Genomic DNA, 24712 nt, shown 5'->3' on the forward strand with positions numbered 1-24712 from the left:
GAAACTTCTCGTACTTCAAAGGAGGCACCAGGTCTAAAAATAGGACCCTCAGACCCACTCTTCAGTTCACTTTCAGGACCTGCGTAAAACTCACAGAGGACTGCCTACTGCTGTGAACTGCTGTGTACTTCAGAAGACTGCTTTGCTGCACCAAGAAGGACTGCTCTGCTGCCGGATACCTGCTCTGTGCCCCCAGAGGTCTGTCTTGCTGCTTGATCCCTGCACTTCTTCCCCAACCCAGGACTACCAGATTGATTCCAAGGGCTAATTGGCTGACCTACTGATCAGAGGAACAGAAAATCCTCCAACCATCTTGAACCTGCACCTGGATACTGCCTGAGTGAGTCCTGGTCCTCAGGTTGGTGCCCCTCTAGTCCTGGATCCTTGGAAGTGGTGCAAAATGTGGCAAGATAGCCCAAATCCAAAACTTTGGACTTAAAAACGTTCAACCAAAAAGTGCTCAGATACCTGGATAATGATGCCTCCTCCTTGGTCACCGCCAGCTGCCTTGTACCACTGAACTTTACCTTCTCAGACATTTTCTTCTGAAATGTCTTTTAAGTCCAAATGTTAGTTGAGACCAGGCCCATTACACTGTGTATCCGGGTCGCGGTCCATCGTAGTAGGCATTAACTTTTGACTTTTCCCAGGGTTTCGCATGACTAAATGTCTGTGATTGGAGCTTTGATATTTAGGTACAAGCTTTCACTTAAAACTTTAAAAATTCATAACTCTAGTTCGACTGAATTGATTTTTGTTGTTTTGGTATCAAATAGCTTTTTACAATTTACACTGTTTTTCTCAATCTGTGTGGGATTTTTCTTGTGTTGTGTTTTCACTTTATTACCGTTTATGTGCTGCATAAATATTTTGCACATTGCCTCTAAATTAAGCCTGGCTGCTTTTGTGCCAAGCTGCCAGAGGGTTTGTGGTTCACCCTGACAAGGATTGTGGCTGTTGGTTCAGTAAGGTTTTAATTTACTCAACTAACAACCCAACTTATCACAAGTATAACCGGGAAGTACATAACTTCTCCCCTCATCATCCTCATCACTGTCATGAGGAACATTAGCAATGTCCTGAACCACAATTGAATTGGACCGCCAGAGAGTCTCTAGCCATACAGGTAATACTGGTGTCACGTCAGAAGACTAGGATTGGTGTCTGGCTGAATGATTGGTTGTACTTTTAATCAAATAGCATAACTGAGATTCTGCCCTATTTATGGCCTTGTTTGTAAACTACACTGGCTCCCTCTGGAGAAGTGTGTGTACTTCAAGACATTGTGCGCCACCCATAAGATGCTACTTTCCGAGGGGCCCCCTATTCTGTCCAGTTTCCTCTCCCTGGATTGACCTATACGGCCCTTATTTATTTATTTATTTATTTATTTATTCAAAGTTTTATATAGTGCGAACAAGATCCTTACAGATATCAGAGCGCTTCACAATGACATGGTAGGGGCAGTAGGAATGAACAGGGGTAATGGGAGCAATGTAGTAGTCACTAACATGAAAGGATAATAATAACATACATAAAACATATCAATATACAGTCAGGTAACATATCAATATACAGTCAGGTAAACAGGTAGTATAAGACGGCACAAGTCATTGATCCCACTACAGAGGTGTTCAGGTACACTTTGGGTGTGTGGAAAGCTTATACCAGTGTTTTAGTATAGAGAGAGCACTGAGTGGGGGCAACCGGGAGGGTGAATCAGTGACCCAACGTGTATCATATATTGTAAGAAAGTAGAGTAGTAGTGTCTCCATCAAGTAGAGGTATAGTGCCAAAGGACAAGGTGAGTATTGACACAAGGCAATGCAGAGTCTCTGATCCAGCACCTATAAGGTTCAGGAGATCTTGGCCAGAAGGATGGTTTTCACCTCTTTCTTGAAGAGTGCAGTGGAGGAGATACGCCTGGTTTCAGGAGGGAGCGCATTCCAGATCCTGGGTGCCATTCCTGAGAAGGAGCGCTTATAAGTTTTCTCTTTCCGGAATCTACGGGGTTTCAGGAGAAGATTTTTTGAGCTTCTATTGGATCTCGAACCTCCTGATATAGACAACTTTTGAGCGAGGTAGTTGGGTGCATTGTGGTGCACGGCCGCGTGTGTCATAACTGCAATTTTTAGTTGTATTCTGGCTTCAAAAGGCAGCCATTTTAGGGACTTTAAGTCTGGGGAAATATGCGAATGTTTTCTTGAGCCAGTAATGAGTCTTGCGGCAGCGTTCAGGGAGGCTCTTAAGGGTGCTGTTGTGGATAGCGGGAGTCCGCTGAGGGCCACAATTCCGTAGTCTATTCGAGGGATGACTAGCGCTTGTACAGCAGTTTGGAAGTCTTCAGTAGGGAGGAAGGGTTTAATTTTCCTCAGTGTGTTGATTTGGAAATTAGCTGCTTTTGTGGCTTTGCTGACGTGCTGCTGCATGTTGAGCTTGGCGTCTAGTGTGATGCCTAGGGATTTCGCTGAGTCCACGATGGTGGGTTGGACATTGAGTGCTGTTAGGTTGTTGAGCCATGTTTGGGTGGTGGAAATTTTTGCCGGGGGTGAGATGAGAAGGAACTCAGTTTTCAGAGCATTTAGTTTGAGGTGATTATCGGCTAGCCAAGATTGAGTGTTAATAAGCGTGGAATTCAGATGTTTGATATCTTCCGGAGATTGAAGCTTTAGGTACAGTTGTGTGTCGTCGGCGTACATATGGAATTGGACATTAGAAGCTTGGAGCAAGGTGGCGAGCGGTTCCATGAAGAGGTTGAACAATGTGGGGGAGAGGGAGGATCCTTGTGGAACACCTAGATCGGCAGGCACAGGTGAAGATAGCACATTGTCGATCTTGAACTTCTGAGACCGGTTGTGAAGGAAGGACGAAAACCATTTGAGAACCGTTCCCGATAGACCCATTCTAGTGCTTAGCAGCTCCTTGTGCTCAGCCAACTTAAAGCTAGCCACTGTTTCTCGTGTTAAGAGAGTACGAGCGTGAAGTAGCTCGTTTAGTGCAAAAGCCCCAGTTCTCTGGAATCCACTCCCTACCCCGATCAGGACGTCCTCAACTTTTTGTCTTTCAGCAAACTTATAGAGACCTGCTTTTTCTCCACTTGTCCTTCAGTAAACTTCTGAAGCCCTGGCTTTTCTTGGTTTAGAATTTTCCTTGCAACATTCTGCCTCCCTTGCCATTGTTGCAGGAGGTTTAGATTCAGGAGTAGAACCGGGAATCCTTGTTGCTGGGGCAGAAACACACATATGATAACATATAATAGGCCTAAAATGGGAAGATGTCAGTTTGGTGTCAGAGTCCAGCTTTGGGATTAGATTTTGAACTGGTGCCAGCGGAATCAACATAAGCATGAAAGGAAAAAGGACCGTAGTGCTGGAATAAAAGTCTGTACTTGCATCGGCGGGGCTTTAAGAGGCAGGTGCCATCCTCCTTCCACCACAATAGATACCCTACTAGGGACCCCTGGGGCTTCAAGCTGTGCCAAAGGGAGCCGGATGTCGCATGAAATCTTTGAAAAGTGCTATTTGCTGAAGGGTTGATGATGTGGCAAGAATTTCAAGGTATGCTTTGACCCCAGGGATTCTTGCGAAAACATAGGAGCAAGATTTTTATCTTGATGCTCCTGGGCTTCCGGAGCTGGGATGTGGTGGAGTCCTGCTTGGCGATCTTGCGCTTATAGCACATTTTCGACTTCGAATCACCAGAAGACTTCAACCAGTGACTGGACTTTAGGTGGGATTGGTCTTATGACTGGAACCAGAGATGGAAGAGTGACTTGTAGTGGGATATGTGCTTTTTATGTTTAGCGACCAGCTTCACTTCTCATGCCTAGAAAACATTTGGGTGCATAAGGGTGCATTTATAACATAACTCCAAGTTGTCACCGAAGCCCCCAAGTACCAAAGGTAAATGACCGAAATGTGCTGCCTGTAGTCTCAGCATTGTTTGAATCTTGTTGTTTTGGTGGGAATATTTTACCTAGCATGCTGTAGTTATTCAAATTTAAAGTAGTCAGAAGACCAACATAGTTAGGAGCTGGGCACCACGTCTGTGTCGAAGGATGTGGAAAAAAAGGAACAGACATCAGGATGCAGGGGTGATGCTATATGCAGCTCCACACCGTCACTTTTGGGGTGGTACAGAGGTACTGCAGAGCTACACAACACCATCTGCTGTGGAAAAGGAGCACTGTTAAGAAAAATCTTAAGTTCCAGTGTGGTGCCTAGGGATATTTTAAAGGTGGGATCTGCGGTTAAAAGTAGGAATTAGAATTCTCTATAATACATATTACAATCTCTTTGTCAGAAAAATAAAAGTATCTTACCAAGTGTAGATCCACAGAATGTAGCTTCCATTGTGTAGCTGTTACGGATTCCCATCCTCCACATCACTACTCGCCCGGTTCCTTCCTTGCTCTTCTGAACTTTAAATTTGCATGCCAAGATCGAGAACTGAAAAGTGAATAAGTATAACATTACTTCTGACAAAGAAACAGATAAAACTTACAGGACCCTTTAAAGAGGAACTGATTATAAATTTCGAATTCTCAAAGTTGGAATTAGTTTGAATCCTATTCCACAAAAGAAATTGTTTATTTTGGTGTGGACAGATGATAAACACCGTAGGCATTTTCACCAGTGAGGCCTGAAAGACAGATATTTTGCCTCTGCAATTGGGTAATCAAAGTCTCCTATGGCATGGAATAAGAACAGTGGTCAATGAGGAGACTGACAGAGGCACACCTTTTGAGGTAACAGATGCCATAATCATACTACAAGTGCCCACCACCTAAACGGCTGACACAGGGACAAAAGACAAACTGACTGCAATGTCCACATAGACTACTGGACAGGAAGCGGATGAAAAGACTCAGGCTGTGTCTGTACCCGAGATCTGATTCTGGGCTGACAACTCATACGTCCCTCTCCCCAAGCAGTGATTGGGGTCTGCCGCACAAAAGAAAGACAACCAAGCACGACCCATAGTGGTCGAGTCAGGTTTATTGTGGCATTTCTGTTTTAGCATCAAAGAAGTCTGGAGAACTACATAGTTAACTAATTGTTTCCAGAGAGCAGGGCAGAAATGTGAATGATGTAGGCGGATAATGAGACAGTAGATCTACCAGCATTTGACCATAACTGTGCAACATCAAGGCCAAAATCTCACGAACGAGGGCCAGAATTAACCATCTTTGGGTGTGAATAGACTCAGTCCCAGTGGAAACAGCAGTAGGAGGCTGAGGCATTATGTTTTGATTCCTAAAATGTGGCAGAAGGTAAAACTGAAGTGCACTTGGCCCTGCTGACTAGGCTCCACTGCATGTGTTCTGACCCCTCAAAGTGCCTGTGCAATTGGCATTTTCCCTAATTGGCATACTTATCTGTAAGTCCCTACTATATAGTACAAATGTTAGGCGCAACTGAAATTTCAGGATTTAGCCCTCTTGTTAGCCATCAGAGTGATCACCATGAGATGGAAATCGCCCAGATCCCCGAACGCAGAAACATGGCGATCAGATCTGCTGAAATGGGGAAAGGCGGAAACTGCCGCGCTGCGCAGGGAAGAGGAGAAGGGCCTACACAAATATCCAGTTGCTCAGGAATGGGAACGAATGCTGTTAGACCTAGATGATGTAGACCTAGAAATGACGCAGTGAGGTACCTGTAGATTGTATGCCAGATGTACGGATTGCCTACAAACATGGGTATTTAGACTACTGTAAGGGTCAACTAGGCCTGAGGACAGTAATATTCTCTGGAGAAGCTACAAGCCAATACATCCAAACTTACAGTGTGTGCGGAGGATGCAGCTGGGAGACGGGGTGGAAGAGGGAGGGAGTTAAGGGATAGTTCACATACAGGCGATACTGCAATTTGTATACTAATGATAACTGATGTAACAGAAAATTACTTGAAAAATATAAGATACGACGAAAAATAAGTGCATGATAAATAATACGCCACAGTTACGTTACAGAAAAAGGAAAAGACTGATATAATGTAAATGGAATAATTGTACAATGTAATATCTGATACAGTCACGAATAAACAGTTAAAAAAAATATATATATATATAGTACAAATGTTATGCAGGCTAGTAAGTGGACTGTAGCACATATAGTGCCACCTCTGTTCCAAATATGCCATTGCCACGGCAGCCTAGTCGGGCAGCTTTTAAACTGTCAACTCAACGTGGCAAAATAACCTTTTAGCCAAGTCGAAGCCTACTTTTTAATATTTATAAATCAACTCTAAGGAGGGGTTTAGTAGCCCAGAGGGCATGGTGCCAGATGTTAAAAAGAAGGACGTAGAATTGAAACTTTACATGTCTTGACAGAAAATTCAACATTATTTTTTCCACTGTAGGAAAACTGGTAATCCCAATGGGTAACATGGGGTTTCACTAGCCCATATGTTAAGTATTAACTTCAATTGAGGACCGGCAAATATAGTGCTTCAGGGTATCAGTTTGTTACATTAAATCTGACCTATTGCTGAAGTCTGATTTAAAGAAACTTATAACAGAAAGGTAACTTTAGAAAGTCACCACTTTCTTGGCCCAAACTTCTAGTAGCCACTCCTGACTAACTGCAGCAAGTGTCACCGAGACCTGGGGTGTGAGTATGGACCGGCATCTCATACCTCCCCTCTCCCAAGCAGTAAGTAAGATCTGCTGCATCGCTGCTAATGAAAGTACCAACACAACTACTAGCCATCAGAGTCCCACAAGTGTGACAATCCAGACTATTCCAGGCACCCAGAGCAATAGGAAGAGCTTGAGACCCAGGTATTAGTCATTTTAATGTGTTCATAAACAGCGGTGGTGCTCCTCTGTAAATTAGCGCCACTGTGTAGCAGATTGTCAAAAAAAGCCTTAATGACAATTAAGTGCTGGTACTGAGCACCGGAAACCACCCTCTGAAATTAAGCACTGGAATTATGTCAGTTTCAGTTAGTAACTCTGTTCAGATCAATTATTCTACACTAACAAGGAAACCTATGTAATGGTATTCCTAACATAGGAGGATGACATCATGTAAGTATCAGTTACAGATAACAGATTCATACCTAGGAGAATCCATTCAAAATATTAGCTCTAAAATGTCTCAGATAAATTTATGTTTTTAATTATCTATTTACAGTAGAAATGAACAAGTTACTTACCTTTGGTAATGCATTATCTGGTAGAGACATAGACTATCTGCAAATTACTTAACATTTGAATTCTCCCCAGGCGTCAGACTGGATCTGGAAATTTTTCAGCAGTACGTGCATGCGTCGGGGGACGGCGTTGAATGACTCTGTGATGGCGTTGCTCCGGTTGGGAAATCAATGATGTCATAAGTTCCCTCAAGCGCACAGACGACAGTTTCTTCTGTGAAACTTCTACGCCACAACGCAGAGCCACTATAGAAACTGGCTGTGGAAACAGTGTGGCAAAAAGATCAAAATATCTTTGAAACATGCACTAGAAAACATAAATGAAAGGTAAACAATACCAAGTAAAGATCTACACAGCAAGACCAAATAGTACTTGAATCACACAGCGACATGAATGAACGCTCACTGGAGCATAAAACTAGTGCTGAAAAAGGTTAAAACCCTTACACGTCGATAATGTTCATAAAGATCAAATGGTTTGATAATACACATAGCTACTTGAAACACTGACCACCGGTGTATAAACCAGAGTTGTAAAAAGAATACCTCATACACTACAAATCGTTCACAGGGAGGATGGGTAAAGCATTAAGGAATCTGCAACTAGGCTATGTCTCTACCAGATAATGTGTTATCAAAGTTAAGTAACTTGTTCATCTGATTGAGACATCTAGCCGCAGATTCCTTGACTTTTGAATTAAATACCGTAGCTATACCCACCCGGAGTTGGGTCTGTGAACTAATCCTACAAAAGTTCTCAGAGAGAACCAGCCTGTCAAAATTAAAAATAGACCAGACGTATGTAGGAATTAGCAGAAAAAAAGTGTGAGCTCCTTATAAAAACTGTAGCAAGGACCACAAGAAATGCAAATAAAAACAACCCCTACAGGCACGAAAAAACCAGTGGCCAAAGGGCAGCAGAACAACACTCAGAAGACAACAGTCAACAGTAGGACAGTAGTACATGACCCCTAAAGGGTGAAATTAACTTATGGACAAGAAGGGTCAAAGGCAATAACAAACACACTGTGAGCTAAAGTTCCCTACACCAGTAAGGAAGTATTCAAAATAATCTGTCCTAAGAAATCCATTAAAAAATTAGTTTTAGAATGAACTCATCCACACTAGAGCTTAGATGAATAAACGTATTCATTGTAAAAACCAATCCAAGAACAAAGAACAAAATTACCCAAAGATGTTTAGGCACATGAGAAAAATACCCAAGAACACAAGACATGTTAGTGGATCTTAAAGCAGAACTCGTAGAGGAAAAAATATGTTTGCCTCACGAATCGTGTCTCCTAGAATCTCTATCCAATGGAACCTTAGGTAGAGAAACCATAGGCTGAAGCAGTCTGAACTACCAAACTACGAGGAGTAGGATGTTTTAGGAGGCAAGCTCGATCTCCTGGAGCAGGCAAATGCCTGCAAGATATATCCCGATCTACCGAGACCCCCCGTATCATGCTTGACCCAAGTGCCCAACAGTATGTCATACAGGGTCTCACTATATGGGAGAACAAGCTCCACCCCTGTCTGACCTTGATAAAGGACATCAATCAGAGGATCAGTGTACTTCTCCACCATAGACAGAGATAACTCCAATACTGTAGCCACTCTCCTCAACATATCTGCAAAAGTGGAACTCGCCTCAGTAGCAAGATTAGGCGGGGAAAGCAACCCCAAGGTTGGGAAAGACTCCAACCCACATGCCTCACTGAGTGCAGAAAGCCAATTTTTCTCTATAAGAGGTAGAATAGTCTCCAAAATAGGCTGCAACAGCCCAGACTCTTCTGTTTCACCCACTACAAGGGGACTTCCAGAAGTCCTACCATTAGAGGAAGGTGGAAAAACGACAATCTCCTCAGTTTGCTTTACTGACTCCACACCTGATGCCGGTCGACGCCGAGAAGGCAACGCCTTGAAGTCATAAGAAAGAGGAGAAATGACTTTGATCGCCGCCGCCGATGTCAATGCTGGAGTCGGCTGATCGAGAATGGATGCCAATGGTGGAGATACCGAACAACTGTGCGCTGGGGTCGAAGTCCAGTCGGCCAACTCAGACGCCGACCGGCGCTGACCCAATGATTCTATCAGCTAAACTTGCACTGAGGATGAATCCACAGGTGTGGCTCCTCTCACTTCCATGGGGCCTGACTGCATTCCAGAGGAAGGTGAGGGCCCAAAGATAAGATACAGAGCATTATAGCACTCTCTCATCTGGGCCATCGACGCAATGGCTCCTGGAAAGACGTGGAGGCGCGGGGAAGAGTCGTGTACGGCCTCCTCAACCGGCAAGTGGGAGGAGCTGTGGGAGACTGAGTCTTCATGTGGTGAAGTCGAGGGGTGCTGCAACTTCAAACGCCTGCGCTTACCTGGGGACAGCGACGTCACTGTGAATGGCTCTGACTCCTAGAACGGCCCGAGAACCACCATCCGAATGAGCACAAGGAGACCAAAGGTGAAGTGAAGTCCCTGTAGACCACAACACCAGTACCGCAAGACGTTTCATACTGCTTCTGGTAGGAGCTGCAGTCTTCGGAGTCGTGGTGTTCCCCTAAACACCACATACAAACCGAATGTGGGTCTGTAACCAACATTTGTCGAGTACAAGACCTACAAGGCTTAAAGCCTGAAGACCTAAGAAAGGCACACTGATTCCAGTCGACAAAAACTGTCAAAGTAGGCCCAAAAACAGTGTGAGGAACCGCTTCTCTGGATCTGTGTTACAGCACAGGAAAGAAGAAAGTGACGTCTGTGCGCTGGAGGGGACTTATATGACTCACTGACGTCCGAACCAGAGTTGACATCATCATGGAGTACTACAATGTCGAACCCCGGCACTAGAAGGTACTGCTGAAAAATTTCCGGATCCAGTCTGGCACCTGGTGAGAATTCAAAAGTTAAGGAATCTGCGGCTAGATGTTAGTTTGCAGATAAGCTCACCATCTCTGATTGCTCTCAGCACATCCACAGCAACAAAAACCTTCATACTGCAGACTAAGAAGTATAAAAAAGAAAATAAGAAAGCAGGCCCTTTCCATCTATGCACTCAGGATCTGGAACAACATCCCTTATCCATCAGGACCACTCAATTGTTTCTCCAATTTATGAACGAGATGAAAACACACCTCTTTAAAGAACACTACATAATTATGCATTAACTGCCCACAAACAGGCTACCTCTCCTAACACTCATTGGCTTTATGCTTGCAATGTACGCGCTCCATTGTACTTTGGCTAGGTTAGTGCTATGAAACGATGACATACAAGGGCCTGCTAACCTTTTCAGGACAGTTTTTATGAAGCATCAAGGGGAAGACACGTTCTCTCAGGCGTGTGGATTCTGTCTGTCCCCTCGTCGCGCACCCATACATGAAGACATTCTGCTTCCTGCTGTGGCCATGAAGGTCACAATATAGCAGCACCTCTCGTTCTTCCATCATGCTGCAAAAGGGAGAAAATATATGTATTAAAGATGTGACAAGAGACCTGCATAAGTAAATGTAAATTTAGAAATGCTGCTCTCAGAGTGGAGGCAAGTTTTGTGAAAGCTACTGGACAGGTATGCAATTGTTGGCAGAGGTGGGTAGGACCAGAGAATACCTGGAATTACTGCAGATATCAGTGGTGGTATAAAATGGTGTAATTCTAGTAGTCCTTATACTTCCTCTCTCAGACTCTGGAATATCCAGAGCCAGAGCCTAGGTCACAGAGACTACTTTGACCAGTACAAAGTAGGTTAATAGTTGAGTCCTAGAAATGTGCATGACCCTTTGTTGGCCAGGCCCCATCTCCCATATGCACCTTCCAGATGCCAGGCAACTCACTGCTTTCAAAGCAGACATAGAATCTTACGAATGAATCACTCTGAAGGCTAACTTGTGCCAGACTACGTTTTCCCCTTTCCTCAAAACCATGGAAATATTAAGAAGCATGGAACCAATCCAAAAATACACACTGGTACCTGTACAGATAGATAAAACATTATTGTATATGCAGCACTGTCAATCAAACAGAAATCACTGAATAATTAACTCAACTATTACCTTATCTAGATACATGACATTTGTGTAACTTTGTGTAACTCACTTAACAAATCTACAACATGGTCCCCCGCACCAGAATGACCAGATCGGGAGGCCACTCCTCGTTCCGTGTGGCGAGAGCCTGGAACGACCTTCCGCTCCACCTCAGACAGATAAACCTCAAAACCTGGCCCTTCGACAGACCCCCTCCTTGATGAACTGGAACCTGCGACCGCCAAACCCCCAACACCTAGAGACCCTTATGGGTGAGTATATACACACACGTATATATACATACAATGTATATATACAGTGTTACCCTGTAAGCATCTATTTGTAGCATGTAGATTCACACGCTGTGCATACTCTTGCCTTCTAGTGTTGGGTTCGAAGAAGAAGCTCTTCGAGTCATGAGGTATAGTGATGCAACCCTCCACTCATTATTGGTAAAGAGCACACACATGAGCTCCATTGTAATATTGCTTTTTCTGCCCCAAAGGAGCAGACGTAAACGGGGCATAGAGTACAAGTAGGAAGACCATGCAAATAACATTAGTAAATGTAAAAATAGAAAGGTATATGCAACATCCCTGAGCTTCTGGGGAATTGGGGGGAGGTGGAGCATATACATCTAAATCTACAGCACCACATGCAAGGAACAAGACATAGCAATGGCGATTGCTTCGGGCTACACCATTCACCAGGTGGACAGGAAGGGAAGTCTGGGGATGGCCTAGCTTTTGTTTTTCACAATACCTTTCTGTGCTCTGTGTTTCAAATTGATGAGTTAGAAGGAGCAGAAATGCTGGGTTTCTGTTTGCAGATTTCACAGCAAAACTACTTTCCGATATTTTAATCTATTATCTCCCAGGTTCTTGCGCTCAATGTCAGGACTCACTAGTAGAAGCTGTCATTCCTCATTGGCTTCAATTTTCTAACTTAACTATTCTGGGGGATCTCAACTGGCATATTGATGATGTTAAGAACAGTGCTGTTAAGACATTTGTTGACCACCTAACTGTTCTCAATCTCATTCAATTGGTTACCAGCGCAAAGCATCAGGCTGGCCATATTCTGGACGTAGTCTTTACAAACCGACTGTCTCTCAACGCTGGCTCTTCGGAAACCCAGATATGGGCATATCATAAGTTTATCTCTAACACTTATGTCAGTAACCCTCAGAATCGGGGATAGCTCTTTGAGTAGGACTGGTATTAGGTGTCGGCGGAGGGGCAAACTCCAGGGGCCCGATTCACAGAATGAACTTAAGACTCAATCCTAAACTTACTACTATTTTGGTATTCACAGAATGCATTACTACTTTTAGCATTCACAGAATGATCTTACTACTTTTGGTATTCACAGAAGTTAGGATTTTGTCTTAAGTTTGTCTTAATCGCAGTACATCAGCTTTGTTAGCACCCAGGAGCAATACGCTGGCATAGTCCAAACGAGAGATAATCATGGCTTGAACAATAAGCTGACTCAAAATACTTCAGGATAGGTTTTAGGCCTCTCAGCAGGCCCACACAGGTAGCTGCCACTCTCTTTGTGTGGGTCTGAAAGCTAAGTGAGGAGTCCAACCACACTCCCAAGTTCTTAACTAGGGGCTTTGGCGTTGGCATCGTGCCCAGCGAAGCCGGCCACCAATGCTCATTCCAGAGGGCGGTGTTTTTCCCTGCTAGCAAAACCTCTGTTTTGCTAGCATTGAGCTGTAAACAATTGTCTGCCATCCACTGGGCAACAGCTGCCGTACCATCTCTAAACCTAGTAGCTGATGTAGATGGCCCTTCAGCTAGGGTGATGACCAGCTGGGTGTCATCCGCGTAAGACACCAGCACTAAGTCCCACTCTTTTGCCACAACTGCCAGAGGTTGCACATACAGATAGAACAAAGATGGACTGAGTGCAGAGCCTTGCGGAACCCCCTGGCCAATAGAGTGAGACTGAGAGATGTATGGCGGTGCCGAAACCCGAAAGGATCTCTCCTCTAGGAAAGACAGGAACCACTCTAAGTCAGATCCCGTAATACCTACCGCTTCCAGCCGGTGCAGAAGAATGTCATGTGAGACCATGAAAGCGCTGAGGTTTAACAGGATCAGCGCTGAACTCTGACCGGCATCAAGGATCATCCTTAAGTGTTCCGTAGAGGCAAGAAGAGCGGACTCCGTGCTATGGCCAGGCCTGAACCCGTTTTGCGACGGATCCAGAATGTCATTTTGGTTCATATACAGAGATCACATGAGCCTCCGCAATCTTGGCCACCCACGGGAGGAGGGAGATTGGCCTAAAGTTTTCTGGTTTTGACAGATCCAGAGAGGGCTTCTTAATAATGGGGGATACCCATGCCTATTTCCAAGCCCTAGGGACTATAGATGTGGAAAAGGACAGTTTAAGTATGGCACCGATCGACTGTTGAAAGTGCACCAGGGACTCCATAAATTGAGCCGGCCTCATAGGGTCCGATGGAGAACACGCTTTCACTTTCCTGCAAAATTTAGCTAACTCTTCCCCAGAGATCTCTGGGATGGTTGCTAAGGTGGAGCCGACAACCCTAGTATTAACAAAAACAGACGGACCAGGAAGGTGCTGCGGAAAGGTCTTATAGATTTTTTGCACCTTTTCAACAAAGAAGATGGCTAGTTCTTCGCACTGCTGTGCAGAGGATAGATTAGATATTCTACATCTAGAGTTCTTTAGCTCTTGCACAATTTTAAAAATGCATTTAGTAGGATTAGGGCTAGTTTTTATTTCCTCTGCATAGAATGTAGCACGTGCAAAACAGATCGCTTTATGATACAACTTCATTTTAGCCAAATAGGTTACTTTATCTTCCTCTTTATATTCCCTTCTCCATGTCCGCTCGGCTCTCTTGCATTGCTTCCTCAATGCTCTCAGAGCCTCACCCTACCATGGATTAGAGATGGACCTGCGCCCCTTGGTCCATTTGATTGGAATGAGAGCGTCCAGGCCTCTTACAATCCAGTCACAAAAGGCAGAGTACGCCACCTCTGGATCAGCCAAGCCCTCCAGGGAAAACGTCCCTAGGAAAGCATGAAAATCCTTCAGTTTGAGTTTATGCCAGGGCCTTTTCAAGACCCTCTTCACCTCCTCCATCGAGAAAGGCTCAAGAATCTCCATACTGACTCTGACCAAAAAGTGGTCAGTCCAGCCCATGGGTTTAGACAAATCCCTAAAACCTAAGTGGAGTAGGTAACAGATTATTTTAATAGTTTTAACTATTGTGTAAAGGGTCTATTTACAGATTGGTCCCCAATTCCTCTTCGATCGTTTTGTTCCCTACCTTCCATCTAGAATGCTGGGATGTGCCTGCAATAATCTGCTATTTATCGAGAAGTACAGGCTACAAACCAGGGGAGGGGGCAGATCTACATCTGTTCTCAGGCAAAGACATGGAACAATCATCTTCTCGCCGACAATCTTGCTACTTTTAGAATGCTTCTGAGAACACGGCTGTTACTCAATCCTTATTGTTTATTTTCCGGAGGGCCAGGTTATTTATTTTTGTTTCAGTGTTGTTAGCTTCGAGATGCCTCTTGAGGTGATAGTTGCGCTTTACAAATGTCAAGTTCGCTAATTGATGTCAGCTATAGGAATATTACTCAGAAAAGCCATAGAAGCTCCTATTTTAAAGGTTGAGTGTGGTCTGGGCAGTATAGGCAAAGGTGCTTTGGCGTAACAGGTCTGTATACATTTGATCAATCAGCGTGCTATACCTGCTTTAGACAGCACAGGTTTTGTTTGTGTTGGAGAAGGAAACAAAGAGCTGTTGTTTCTTTCGGAATGGCTTAGTCCTGTCAATGTAATACGTAAGTGCTCTTTTGACATCTAATATATTACAAGGTTGTTCGGAAGGAACTGTGGGTTTGTCCTGAGGACTACTTTATTGTGGTTAATTTGGAAAAAAGTTGTTCCAGTGTGAGAGCTTGAAGCTCACTGGCACGTCTAATGGAAGTGATAGACGCTAGGAAAGCTACCTTCCGTTTGGATGGAGGGGCAAGATGGCCGCTGACAGGCCGTAGGGAGCAGTCGCCTTTTTTCTTGCTCCTGCTATGATGAAATTTTGGTATTGCCTCTGAGGTGCCGCTTGACTGCTGCTGCTAAAAAAGCTGATATTGAATAGGAATATGTGGGGTGCGGAGTATGCCTCACTCATTTGAACTGATTCATCGCATCGTCGTTTGGCTAAAGAGAAGTGCAGTGCGATTGCCTCATTTCAATCTCTGGCTAAACACGCTGAGAATTGGCGCTCTACATCAAGGGCTAAGACCAGCTGAGAAGCAAGCTATGGCCTCTCGAATCCAGAAGCCACAGAATGATAAGGAAAAGGAAAAAGAAAAGGAAGCGGACAAAGCTATTTTTAGTGATCCGGGCACGGCTTCAATGTCAGCTACAATGTCGACTAATCTAAGATCAACAGCCCAATTACGGAGAAACAAAAGACAGGAGAATACAGAGAATACGGAAAGCATTCCGTCAGAAAAAAAGCATATCGTCAAAAGATAAGGAAAAGGAAAAGAAAACTGCAGTTAGCAAAAAGAATGCTAAACGCCAGAATAGCGAAGTGACTATTAAGGAGGGGAATTTACGACAGCCTACCCTTCGAGAGGCATTTGCAACACAAGCAACACCAGCAGCACAAGTAACAGGACCGGTAACCCTCGCCTCACCAGTAGTTCGTAGGGTGGGAGACGGCAGCGCGGAAGATGCAGCGGAGACAGCGGAGACAGAGGAGACAGAGGCACCGAGCCCAGAGCTGCTCAATGACCGGATGTGGACGGTGGAGACTGGCGTGGCTACTGAGTGCTGCGTGTTGAGCTCGGAGAGGCAGCGATCGTCTGCACGTCTGATTGTGGCTGCGGATGCTGTGCGGGATGGGCAGGCTACGGGGGCTGGCGCTGATGCTGCTGTGGCCGATGGTGGTGGAGGAGCACAGTTGCAAGCGCAGGTGATGCAAATAGACTCTGCAGTTTCTGCAAAACAAACTGGTAAGGAGGGCGCGGCGGGGGACGGATCTTTACTGGTGATTGGGCGTAATCCTGAAACCGAGACTATTGTTGGTAGAGAATCATCAGTAGAGGTGGATAGGTGCACCCTCCCCTCACCTCTATTATTGATTGAAAATGGGTGCACTGATTTACAACGTACTTCTGCAATACTTGACAACGGAATAAGTAAATCTAGGGATCTTGAGGTGGGCCCGAAGGAGGGTCTAGAGCCCACTGTCCCGTTACTATCAGGTATAGAGCAGATACCGCGACCCAAGGGCGATCTCACTAACACTGATATTGAGACTGTTGAGGCTGCAAGTGACCCAAACTCTGATGTGCACAATACATGCATCGAGCCTGGAATACAGGTAAGAGATGTGTTGCTCAACCCAGGATCTCCGAGTGATGATTGCTTTTTTTCTGTCAATGATGAGGAGGGGGATGAGGACGATGAAATGACAGCATCTGGCTCCGCAACGGAAAGCCAGTCCGACACCTCAGAAGCTGAGGGGAGAACAGACTCAGCAGTTTCATCTCAAGAAAACGGATCAGTGCACAAGGTATGCACAAAACGGAGGGCTAAGCCATTAAGAAGTCTCAAGAGTAGATCACATAACCGGGCAAAGAATAGTGTGAGCCCGACCCATGCAGAGGTATCCAAAAAGCTAGACTGGGATTGCTCAGCAACCTCCCAGCTTTACCAAGAAGGTGGCACTACTCTACTTCAAAATCAGAAAAACACCTCTGAAAGACAACCACTATGGATATGCTTTAAGCCACTTTGAAACAAATGCAGGGGGAGGCAAGAAGTGATTCTCGGAGGGCGTAGCAGGCCAACCAAAAAATACAGGGCTCACTATGCAAGGTGAATAAACTTTACACAGACATGGAAGCCAGGGTCACAGAAGTGGAGGCAAGAACTGAGAGACTAGAGGAGGATGTTGGGAAATGGAATGAGTTCAAAAACGACCAGGAAAAGATGGTGTCGGATGTTCATTGGAAGCTCGAGGACTATGAAAATAGGCAACGAAGGAACAATGTTAGACTTTTAGGGGTCGCGGAAGGAAAAGAGGGGCAGGATGTGTGAGCATTTGTTGTTGCTTTACTTAAGGGGGCTTTTCCAGAGTTGTCAGTCAGGAATTGGGATATTGAGATACAAAGGACTCACAGGTTCCCTATGGTACAAAGGAGAGAACAAATATCAGATAAACCGAGGGCGATTCTGATATATGTAAGAAATTTCCTATTAAGGCAGGAAATTATGGATAAAGCTAAACCTGAGGCCAGACGATCCTACGACGGCACAACGTTTTTTGCCCGGCCGGACTTCTGCCACGCGACAGTGGAAAGGCGATGGCGCATGAGGCAAATGATAACCCCCTTTAAAAATATCGTCTGTGAGGCCTATTTAATGTTTCCTTGTCGCCTTAAAGTTATTTTTAATGGACAAACTAAGATTTTCTTCTCAGAAATCAAAGCGCAGGCATATTTGGATGAGGTCAAAGGGAGAAAAGAAAGTTCAAAGTCTATGATGGTGGTCCCTAAACATCGTAAGTAATAAGACATGATTCAGGAGAGTGGGGGGGGAAGGAGGATGAGTTTAAGGGTAAAAATGTATTAGCAGTAGTAACATCTAGCGGTGTGTATTTCAGAGGCATGTGAAGGTTTTTTTTTCTTTTAGGAGCGGGAGCAGGAGGGGCGGGTGGCACTTGGGGCTGCAGCTGTCACGCATAGATCAGGACTGACCTATTTGCCCGTAAGTGGGGGTTGGAGGGGGGGAGGGAGGGGGGGAAGGGGTGGAGAAGGGGTACAGAGCACAGTGTTTTTTGTTTGAGCTATCACATGCAGGACAGTATAGAAAATGTTGATGTGTTTAATTGGGAGAATGTATCTCAGCAAGAGATAAATGTCAAAATACTGTTTTTTACTGGTATGAGCCTGATGGGAATTCCATTTGATGTACACTAATGAGTATACGTGTAGTTACGATCAATGTCTGCGGTCTAAATGATCGAATTAAAAGACGGAAGGTTGCAACTTGGCTAAGATCTCTAAATGTCTGCAGGAAACCCATGTAGAAGGGGGACAAGGTCACCTATTAGAACAACTGGGATTTACCGTATTAGCATATTCTAAGCAAGGGGCTAAGAACAGAGGAGTGGCAATATTAGCGAAAGGTAGGGATATAACAGTAAGGAGAAAGCTCGAAAGATCAATGGGGGAGATGAGTCCTAATAGAGTGCAAAGTTAATGAGAAATGGATTACTGTTGGCTGTGTTTATGGTTCAACGGAAGACGATTCCGATATTCTGGATTTCTTGGATTTAGAATTACCCGCATGGTCCCCTAATGTAATCTTGGCTGGGGATTTTAATATTAATGGGGCAGGAGGACAGGGAATGGCCCCCGGTGGGGGTTACCACTGTAGGAAAAAGAGAGTTTGGCGTTCACTATATAAACTTACAAGGAATAATACGTTAGTGGATGTATGGGGGGCTTTAAAACCTACTGAGCAGGGATTTACTTACTACTCAGCCCCACATAAAGTTTGTGCTAGACTAGACTACTTTTTTATTTCATACTCTCTGCAACCTAAAGTCAAGATTGAAAGACTACCAAGGATAATATCCGATCATAATCCTGTGATCTTAACACTAAATATTGGGGGGAGCACGGACCTGCCCCGAGTCTGGACATTTGAGAGAGGGCTATTAAAGAATGATGCCTACCTTAAGCATATGAGGATGTGGATCAGGAGTTTCTTAGATATCAGTAGAGGCAGTACGTCAACAGGGAATATGTGGGACTCATTTAAGGCGGCCATTAGAGGGGAGACAATAAGCTTTAGTGTAGCAAGTCGAAGAAGGGTTAGACAAAGAGGGGTGGAGCTGGCTCAAGCAGTGGTAGAGGCAGAGGAGGAATTAACTCAGAGTGTGCTTAGAGGTACCCCTCTAGATCAAGTAGTGATTAGAATAGCAAAAGCAAGGATGGAGGTGGAGGAAGCTATAGCTAACAAGGCAGCGAAAATATATATAGCAAATAGAGAAAGATGCTATGAATTTAACGAAACTGTTGGCCGCACACTTGCTATTCGCAGAATGTCTCTATAGGGCAAATGAGAGAGATACAGGATGGCGCAGGAGCAGTAGTCACAGATTCAGAAGAGATACAAGAAGTCTTCAGAAAATGTTATACTTCCTTGTATGATCAAGATTGCGTGACTGATATTCCTAAAATAAGGAATTACCTATAAACCATACCGGCAGTTACACTATTAGAAGAACAGACTAATATACTGGAGGCTTTGTTTACACCAGAAGAAATATTGATTGCTTTAACCAGCCTCCCGTCCGGGAAGGCTGCAGGACCTGAACAAATCCCACTGGAATTTTATAAAACGTTTTGGGATATAATTAAAAAGGATTTTATTGCCAAAATGCAGCAAGCGCAGACAGGTATATCAACTCCTAATAGCTGGGCAGGGGCGGATATTTATAATTTTGAAAAAGGGTAAGCCACCAAAACAACCTGGGTCTTATAGGCCAATAACTTTAATGAATACAGACACAAAAGTATACTCGAAGATACTCGCCCTGAGAATAGCGAAAATAATTGACACTCTGGTTAGTATTAACCAACATGGGTTTTTCCAGGGAGGGGTACTACCCATCATATACGAAAGGTTATTACTCTATTTGATTTTGCAGAGGTTACAGGAGACCCGCTCGCTGTGATGTTATTGGATACTGAAAAAGCTTTTGATCGGGTCTCCTGGGACTTTCTTTGGTTTATTTTGAGAAGGGTGGGATTTGGGGAGGGAATAGTGAAAGCCCTACAGGTACTATATGCAGGACCGACTGCTCGTATAAGAGTAAACGGAGGGTATACGTTATCTTTTCAGATAAAGAGGGGTACACGGCAGGGGTGTCCTTGCTCCCCACTTTTATTTACCCTCTATATGGACCCCTATATAAGGTGTATAGAATTAAATGACAATATTTCCCCAGTAGAGACTAGTAGGGGCCCGTGCAAAATCCTGGCTTATGCTGATGATGTGGCGATTGTAACATCTAGACCCACAGAAGCTATAGAGCTGGTTGAGGCAGAAGCACAATTATTTGGAGAAGTGTCTGGTTATGCACTCAATACTGCAAAAACACAAATTATTAAAAATAGCAAAATAGATTGTACTGATTCCCAGGTGGTCCAAAGTGGAGTTTATCTAGGGGTAACAATAACCCCGGATTTACATAACCTTGTGGAGTAAAATATATCGCCAATAATAAATAAAGCTAAGAAGGATTTGGACAGATTAAATAATATACATTTTTCAATCGAGTTGTTCAGGGAGACGCCTATTTAAGGCGGACTCGTGTATTCTCTCGCCCTGATCATTGCTGCACTAGCGCAGGTCGCGCTGCCAGCGAGCTGCGATATTTTAAACCTACCTTTAGAGTATTTTGGTTTTCTTGATTTAACTTTTCCCCTGATTTTAATCCTATCTTTGTGACTGGGCTGCCCCCATACTCGCATTTAATTTAGGAAGACGCACCGCCATTCGGTGGGTCCGGGTCCCGGGGCTGGATTCCTGTGGGCGCCATCTTAGTTTGGGGTGAGTGTGTTGTAGCGCGGGCGCCATTTTGGAGCGTCCCGACGCTCGAGTTGTTCAGGGAGACGCCTATTTAAAGTCGTCCTCTCCCGCGCAGCGGGAACGCGCAGTGGGACGCCGTCGCTTAGCCGGAGTCGTGCCAGAGTCCTGCCCGTCTGCGCTCGTCCGCGTCGAGGTAGCGGGTGCGGGCTATGGACTCTGGCTTCCTCCCTTATTAGCAGCCTGTTTAACATGGCGGCGCTCAGGTACGATCGCGCTGCTCTCATCTCTATAAAAGATAGTCTTCGGGTTTGTAATCATGACCCTCTACCTCCTCTTTCAGAACCATATGAGTGTGCCTGCGGTTTTTTCTCACTGGCCTCTCCCATTGGAGTTCGTCCAGTTAGCAGGACTGTCCGTGGTACCCATATGGAATGGACCTGACAAGCACTTAACATATGGAGTTTGAATGTAAGATCTTTGGTCAAACACCATCAGTCACTACGGGATATGATTGATACGGACCTTCCCGATATCATCTTCCTGACCGAAACTTGGTTACAGGACGCGGACACTGCCATCATTAACCTGGCTTTCCCCTCTACCTATACGGTGTCTGTCTTGAACCGCTCAACTAGGGGAGGTGGTATAGCCATGGCGACTAAATCTTGTTTCCCGGTTGAGTGGAAGGCTTTGGACCTCCCTATGTGTGAAAGCGCATCGTTTAAGGTAAAGGTCAGTCATCAATTCACCTTCAGCGGTGTGCTTATCTACCGTCCACCTGGGAATGACACCGCCTTCAAGGCTGCCCTTGTGGATGTAGTCAGCTCCTTGACCGCAACATGCTCTAACTTCAATATAGTAGGTGACTTAAATATACATCTGGATCAGTCGTCATCTCCTTCCATCAGCTCCTTGCTGGCGGACTTAGAAGCGTTGCAACTCGACCAACTAGTCGCCTCCCCCACCCACATAGGAGGACACATATTGGACCCCTTTTTTACCACCTTAGTTCGGGCTAGATCAGCTGACCCGATGGTGGTGGGTTGGACTGACCATCTGCTGGTTAAAGTGTCATGTCCCCTTGACACCCCTCAACTGAAACCTGTAGATAAACAGAGTTTAAAGCGCAATTGGCGTAAACTTAAGCTGGAGGAGTTTGTCAGGATATTGGAGGCACAACCCCTAGGCAAACTGCAGAATGTAGAACAGGGCTATGAACAGTTCTGCAACTGGGTTCTTACTGCCCTCGACTCTCTCATACCTTTGCGTTGGGCAAAATGTCACGCTAAAAATCGTAGCCCTTGGTACAATGAGACTCTTGCCGAGCTTAAGAGAACTTGCCGGCAAGCTGAGAGGGCCTGGAGAAAAGCCTTTGATCCCACGTTAAAATCGCTGTACTTTGCCCAGCTTAAGTCCTACCACAGAGCTATTTGTCAAACCCGGGCCGCATATTACGCAGCTGAGTTCTCCAACAGCCCCAACCCCTCTAAGTTAATCTTCAAGGTACTTAAAGACCTGATGGGGAAACGGGCCACCTCTCAAGAAATCTGTACGGACTCGCACTGTGAAAGCTTGGCATCCTTTTTTGTGGAGAAAGTGCAGAAAATCTACCGAGGATTCACACCAGCTGCCCCCGGGGATGCTCTTAGCGACGTAGAGGTCTTGGTGTCCGAAACCCTGTCAACCCTGCCGACCATGTCTAATGAGGTATTCGACACTCTGAGCCTCAAAATTAAATCAGGCTCCCCCTTAGACCCTCTGAAGCCGGAGCTTTTCGCCTCTCTCCCGCCTCTCTGTCGTGAGCCCATTCTGGAGTTGATCAATCTCTCCCTCAGTGAGGGCGTGGTCCCGCCATCCTGGAAGCAAGCTGTGGTCAAGCCCATTCTGAAGAAATCTAATTCTGACCCCTTGCTCCCGGAGAACTATCGGCCCATCTCCCTCCTGCCTTGGACCGCCAAGGTCATGGAGGCGCACGTGAACACCATTCTGTCTGCCCACCTCTCGTGTAATAATATTCTTGACGAGAGTCAAAATGGGTTTCGCGCTCAACACAGCACTGAAACTGCTCTGCTCTTTATGATCGAGCCTTTGCGGTCAGTGCTAGATGCGGGGCAGACCGCGGCGCTCCTATTGTTAGACCTGAGCGCCGCGTCTGACACGGTGTCTCATGACATTTTGCTGCGGCGTCTGGAGGAAGTGGGGATCGTAGGGAAGGCTCTTCAGTGGTTCCGCTCATTCCTCTCGGACCGGTTTTTTAAAGTAGCCATTCCACCTGGCCAGTCCTCGTACCATTCTTTGGAACTGGGAGTCCCTCAGGGCTCTGCCCTTAGCCCCACATTATTTAACTTGTATGTGAAACCGCTGGCTGCCGTCGTCAGGCAATATGGCCTTACGATGACATCGTATGCCGACGACACGCAGCTGGCGGTGACACTCAGTGGGGACCCTGAGGTGACTGCGCCCAGATTCCGCGCAGGACTTATAGCTGTGGCTAGCTGGATGCGTAACAACTGCCTACAGCTTAATGCCAAGAAAACCGAGGTCCTGATTGTAGGGAAGCAGGCGGAACTCTGGGGAGACCAGTGGTGGCCTCTCGAATTGGGGGCGATGCCCATTCCAGTGGCCGAAGTCAAAAATCTGGGGGTATGGCTGGATTCTAATCTTTCTTTTACCATCCATACAAAGAAGACAGCAGCTACCTGCTATGGTATTCTGCGAGGACTCAGACCAGTCCTCAAATTTTTCGACCCTCCCACGCGACAACTGGTGGTTCAGGCCTCTATCCTCTCCCGGATAGACTATGGGAGTGCCTTGCTCCTTGGAGTCAACCAGGCTGAGGCGACTAGGCTTCAGAGGGTGCAGAACGCTGCTGCACGGGCCATTGTAGGTCTTCCGAGACGATGTTCTGTCTCTCCTGTCCTGGCCTCTCTGCACTGGCTTCCGGTCAGACAGAGAATCAAATTTAAGGCTCTCTGTCTGACATTCAAGATTCTGAAGCTTTCTTCTCCCCCGGCCTTGACAGGCCTTATTTCTTCTTATGCCCCCACGCGGTCCCTCAGATCCGAAGCTCGGCATCTGGCGAACAAGCCTAGGTTCAGGCTTAGCAGGATGGGAGGACGTTCCTTCCGTGTTCTGGCGGCGGATCTATGGAATTCCCTTCCTGTACACATACGCGCCCTCAACAGCTTGACTCTCTTCAGACGGGCCATCAAAACCCACCTGTTCATCTCTGCTAGCTAATGTCCCCACTTCTCAGCTCTGATCTGTTGTGTTGTTACATATGATCAGGCGCCAGGACGCCCCTTCGCTGGGGCAGCTGTTGCGCCTAATAAATGTTATTAACATAACATAACATAACAATAGTAGGCCGAACCAACATAGTCAAAATGATCTTTCTCCCAAAGTTTTTGTATTTATTTAGGGCCATACCCTTATTATTTGAAGCAAAATGGTTTAAGCTTCTGGAACATATGGTATATCGATTTGTCTGGACACATGGGAAGACTCGAAGGGCACTTAGATATATGGCACTACCGAGGGAACGAGGGGGGTGGGCCCTGCCAGATTTAAAATTATATTACTGGGCAGCATGCCTTCGATATATGACAGGTCTGCTTGGAGGAGCAGAGCGTGAAGGATACTCTGAGTTAGGAACACTGGCAAATTATTCAATAGTTTTAGGAGATCAAGCGGAAAACTTTCTGTTGAAGTTTACAGTTTTTTTAAGAGAATTAAATTCAAAACGGTTATGGCCGCTTACAAGGTTTGGTTTTCCTTTTCGAAAAAATTTGGCATAGGACGATATAATGCCTATTCTAGGATGAGTAATAATCCGAATTTTCCTGGTGATATATTATCAGGGGCAGTGTTTTCGGATTGGGGTAACCATGGGATTTCCAAATTGGGTGATTTGATAGGAGCACA

General features: G+C 45.4%; 1 protein-coding gene across 1 annotated transcript in view; it reads right to left on the bottom strand.

Moving 5' to 3' along the window:
* The window catches only part of AGBL3 (AGBL carboxypeptidase 3), a 687703-nt gene that overhangs the window by 358531 nt on the left and 304460 nt on the right, over positions 1 to 24712 (bottom strand). The window contains exons 8-9 of the mRNA XM_086953007.1: positions 10442 to 10604; positions 4322 to 4448 (exon numbers count right to left, since the gene is read on the bottom strand). Of these exons, the coding sequence (XP_086809133.1) occupies positions 4322 to 4448; positions 10442 to 10604 (290 nt within the window). The remainder of the gene's footprint in view (positions 1 to 4321; positions 4449 to 10441; positions 10605 to 24712) is intronic.

Source organism: Lissotriton vulgaris, chromosome 1_2, assembly GCF_964263255.1.
Source record: "Lissotriton vulgaris chromosome 1_2, aLisVul1.2, whole genome shotgun sequence".
NCBI classification, from domain to species: domain Eukaryota; kingdom Metazoa; phylum Chordata; class Amphibia; order Caudata; family Salamandridae; genus Lissotriton; species Lissotriton vulgaris.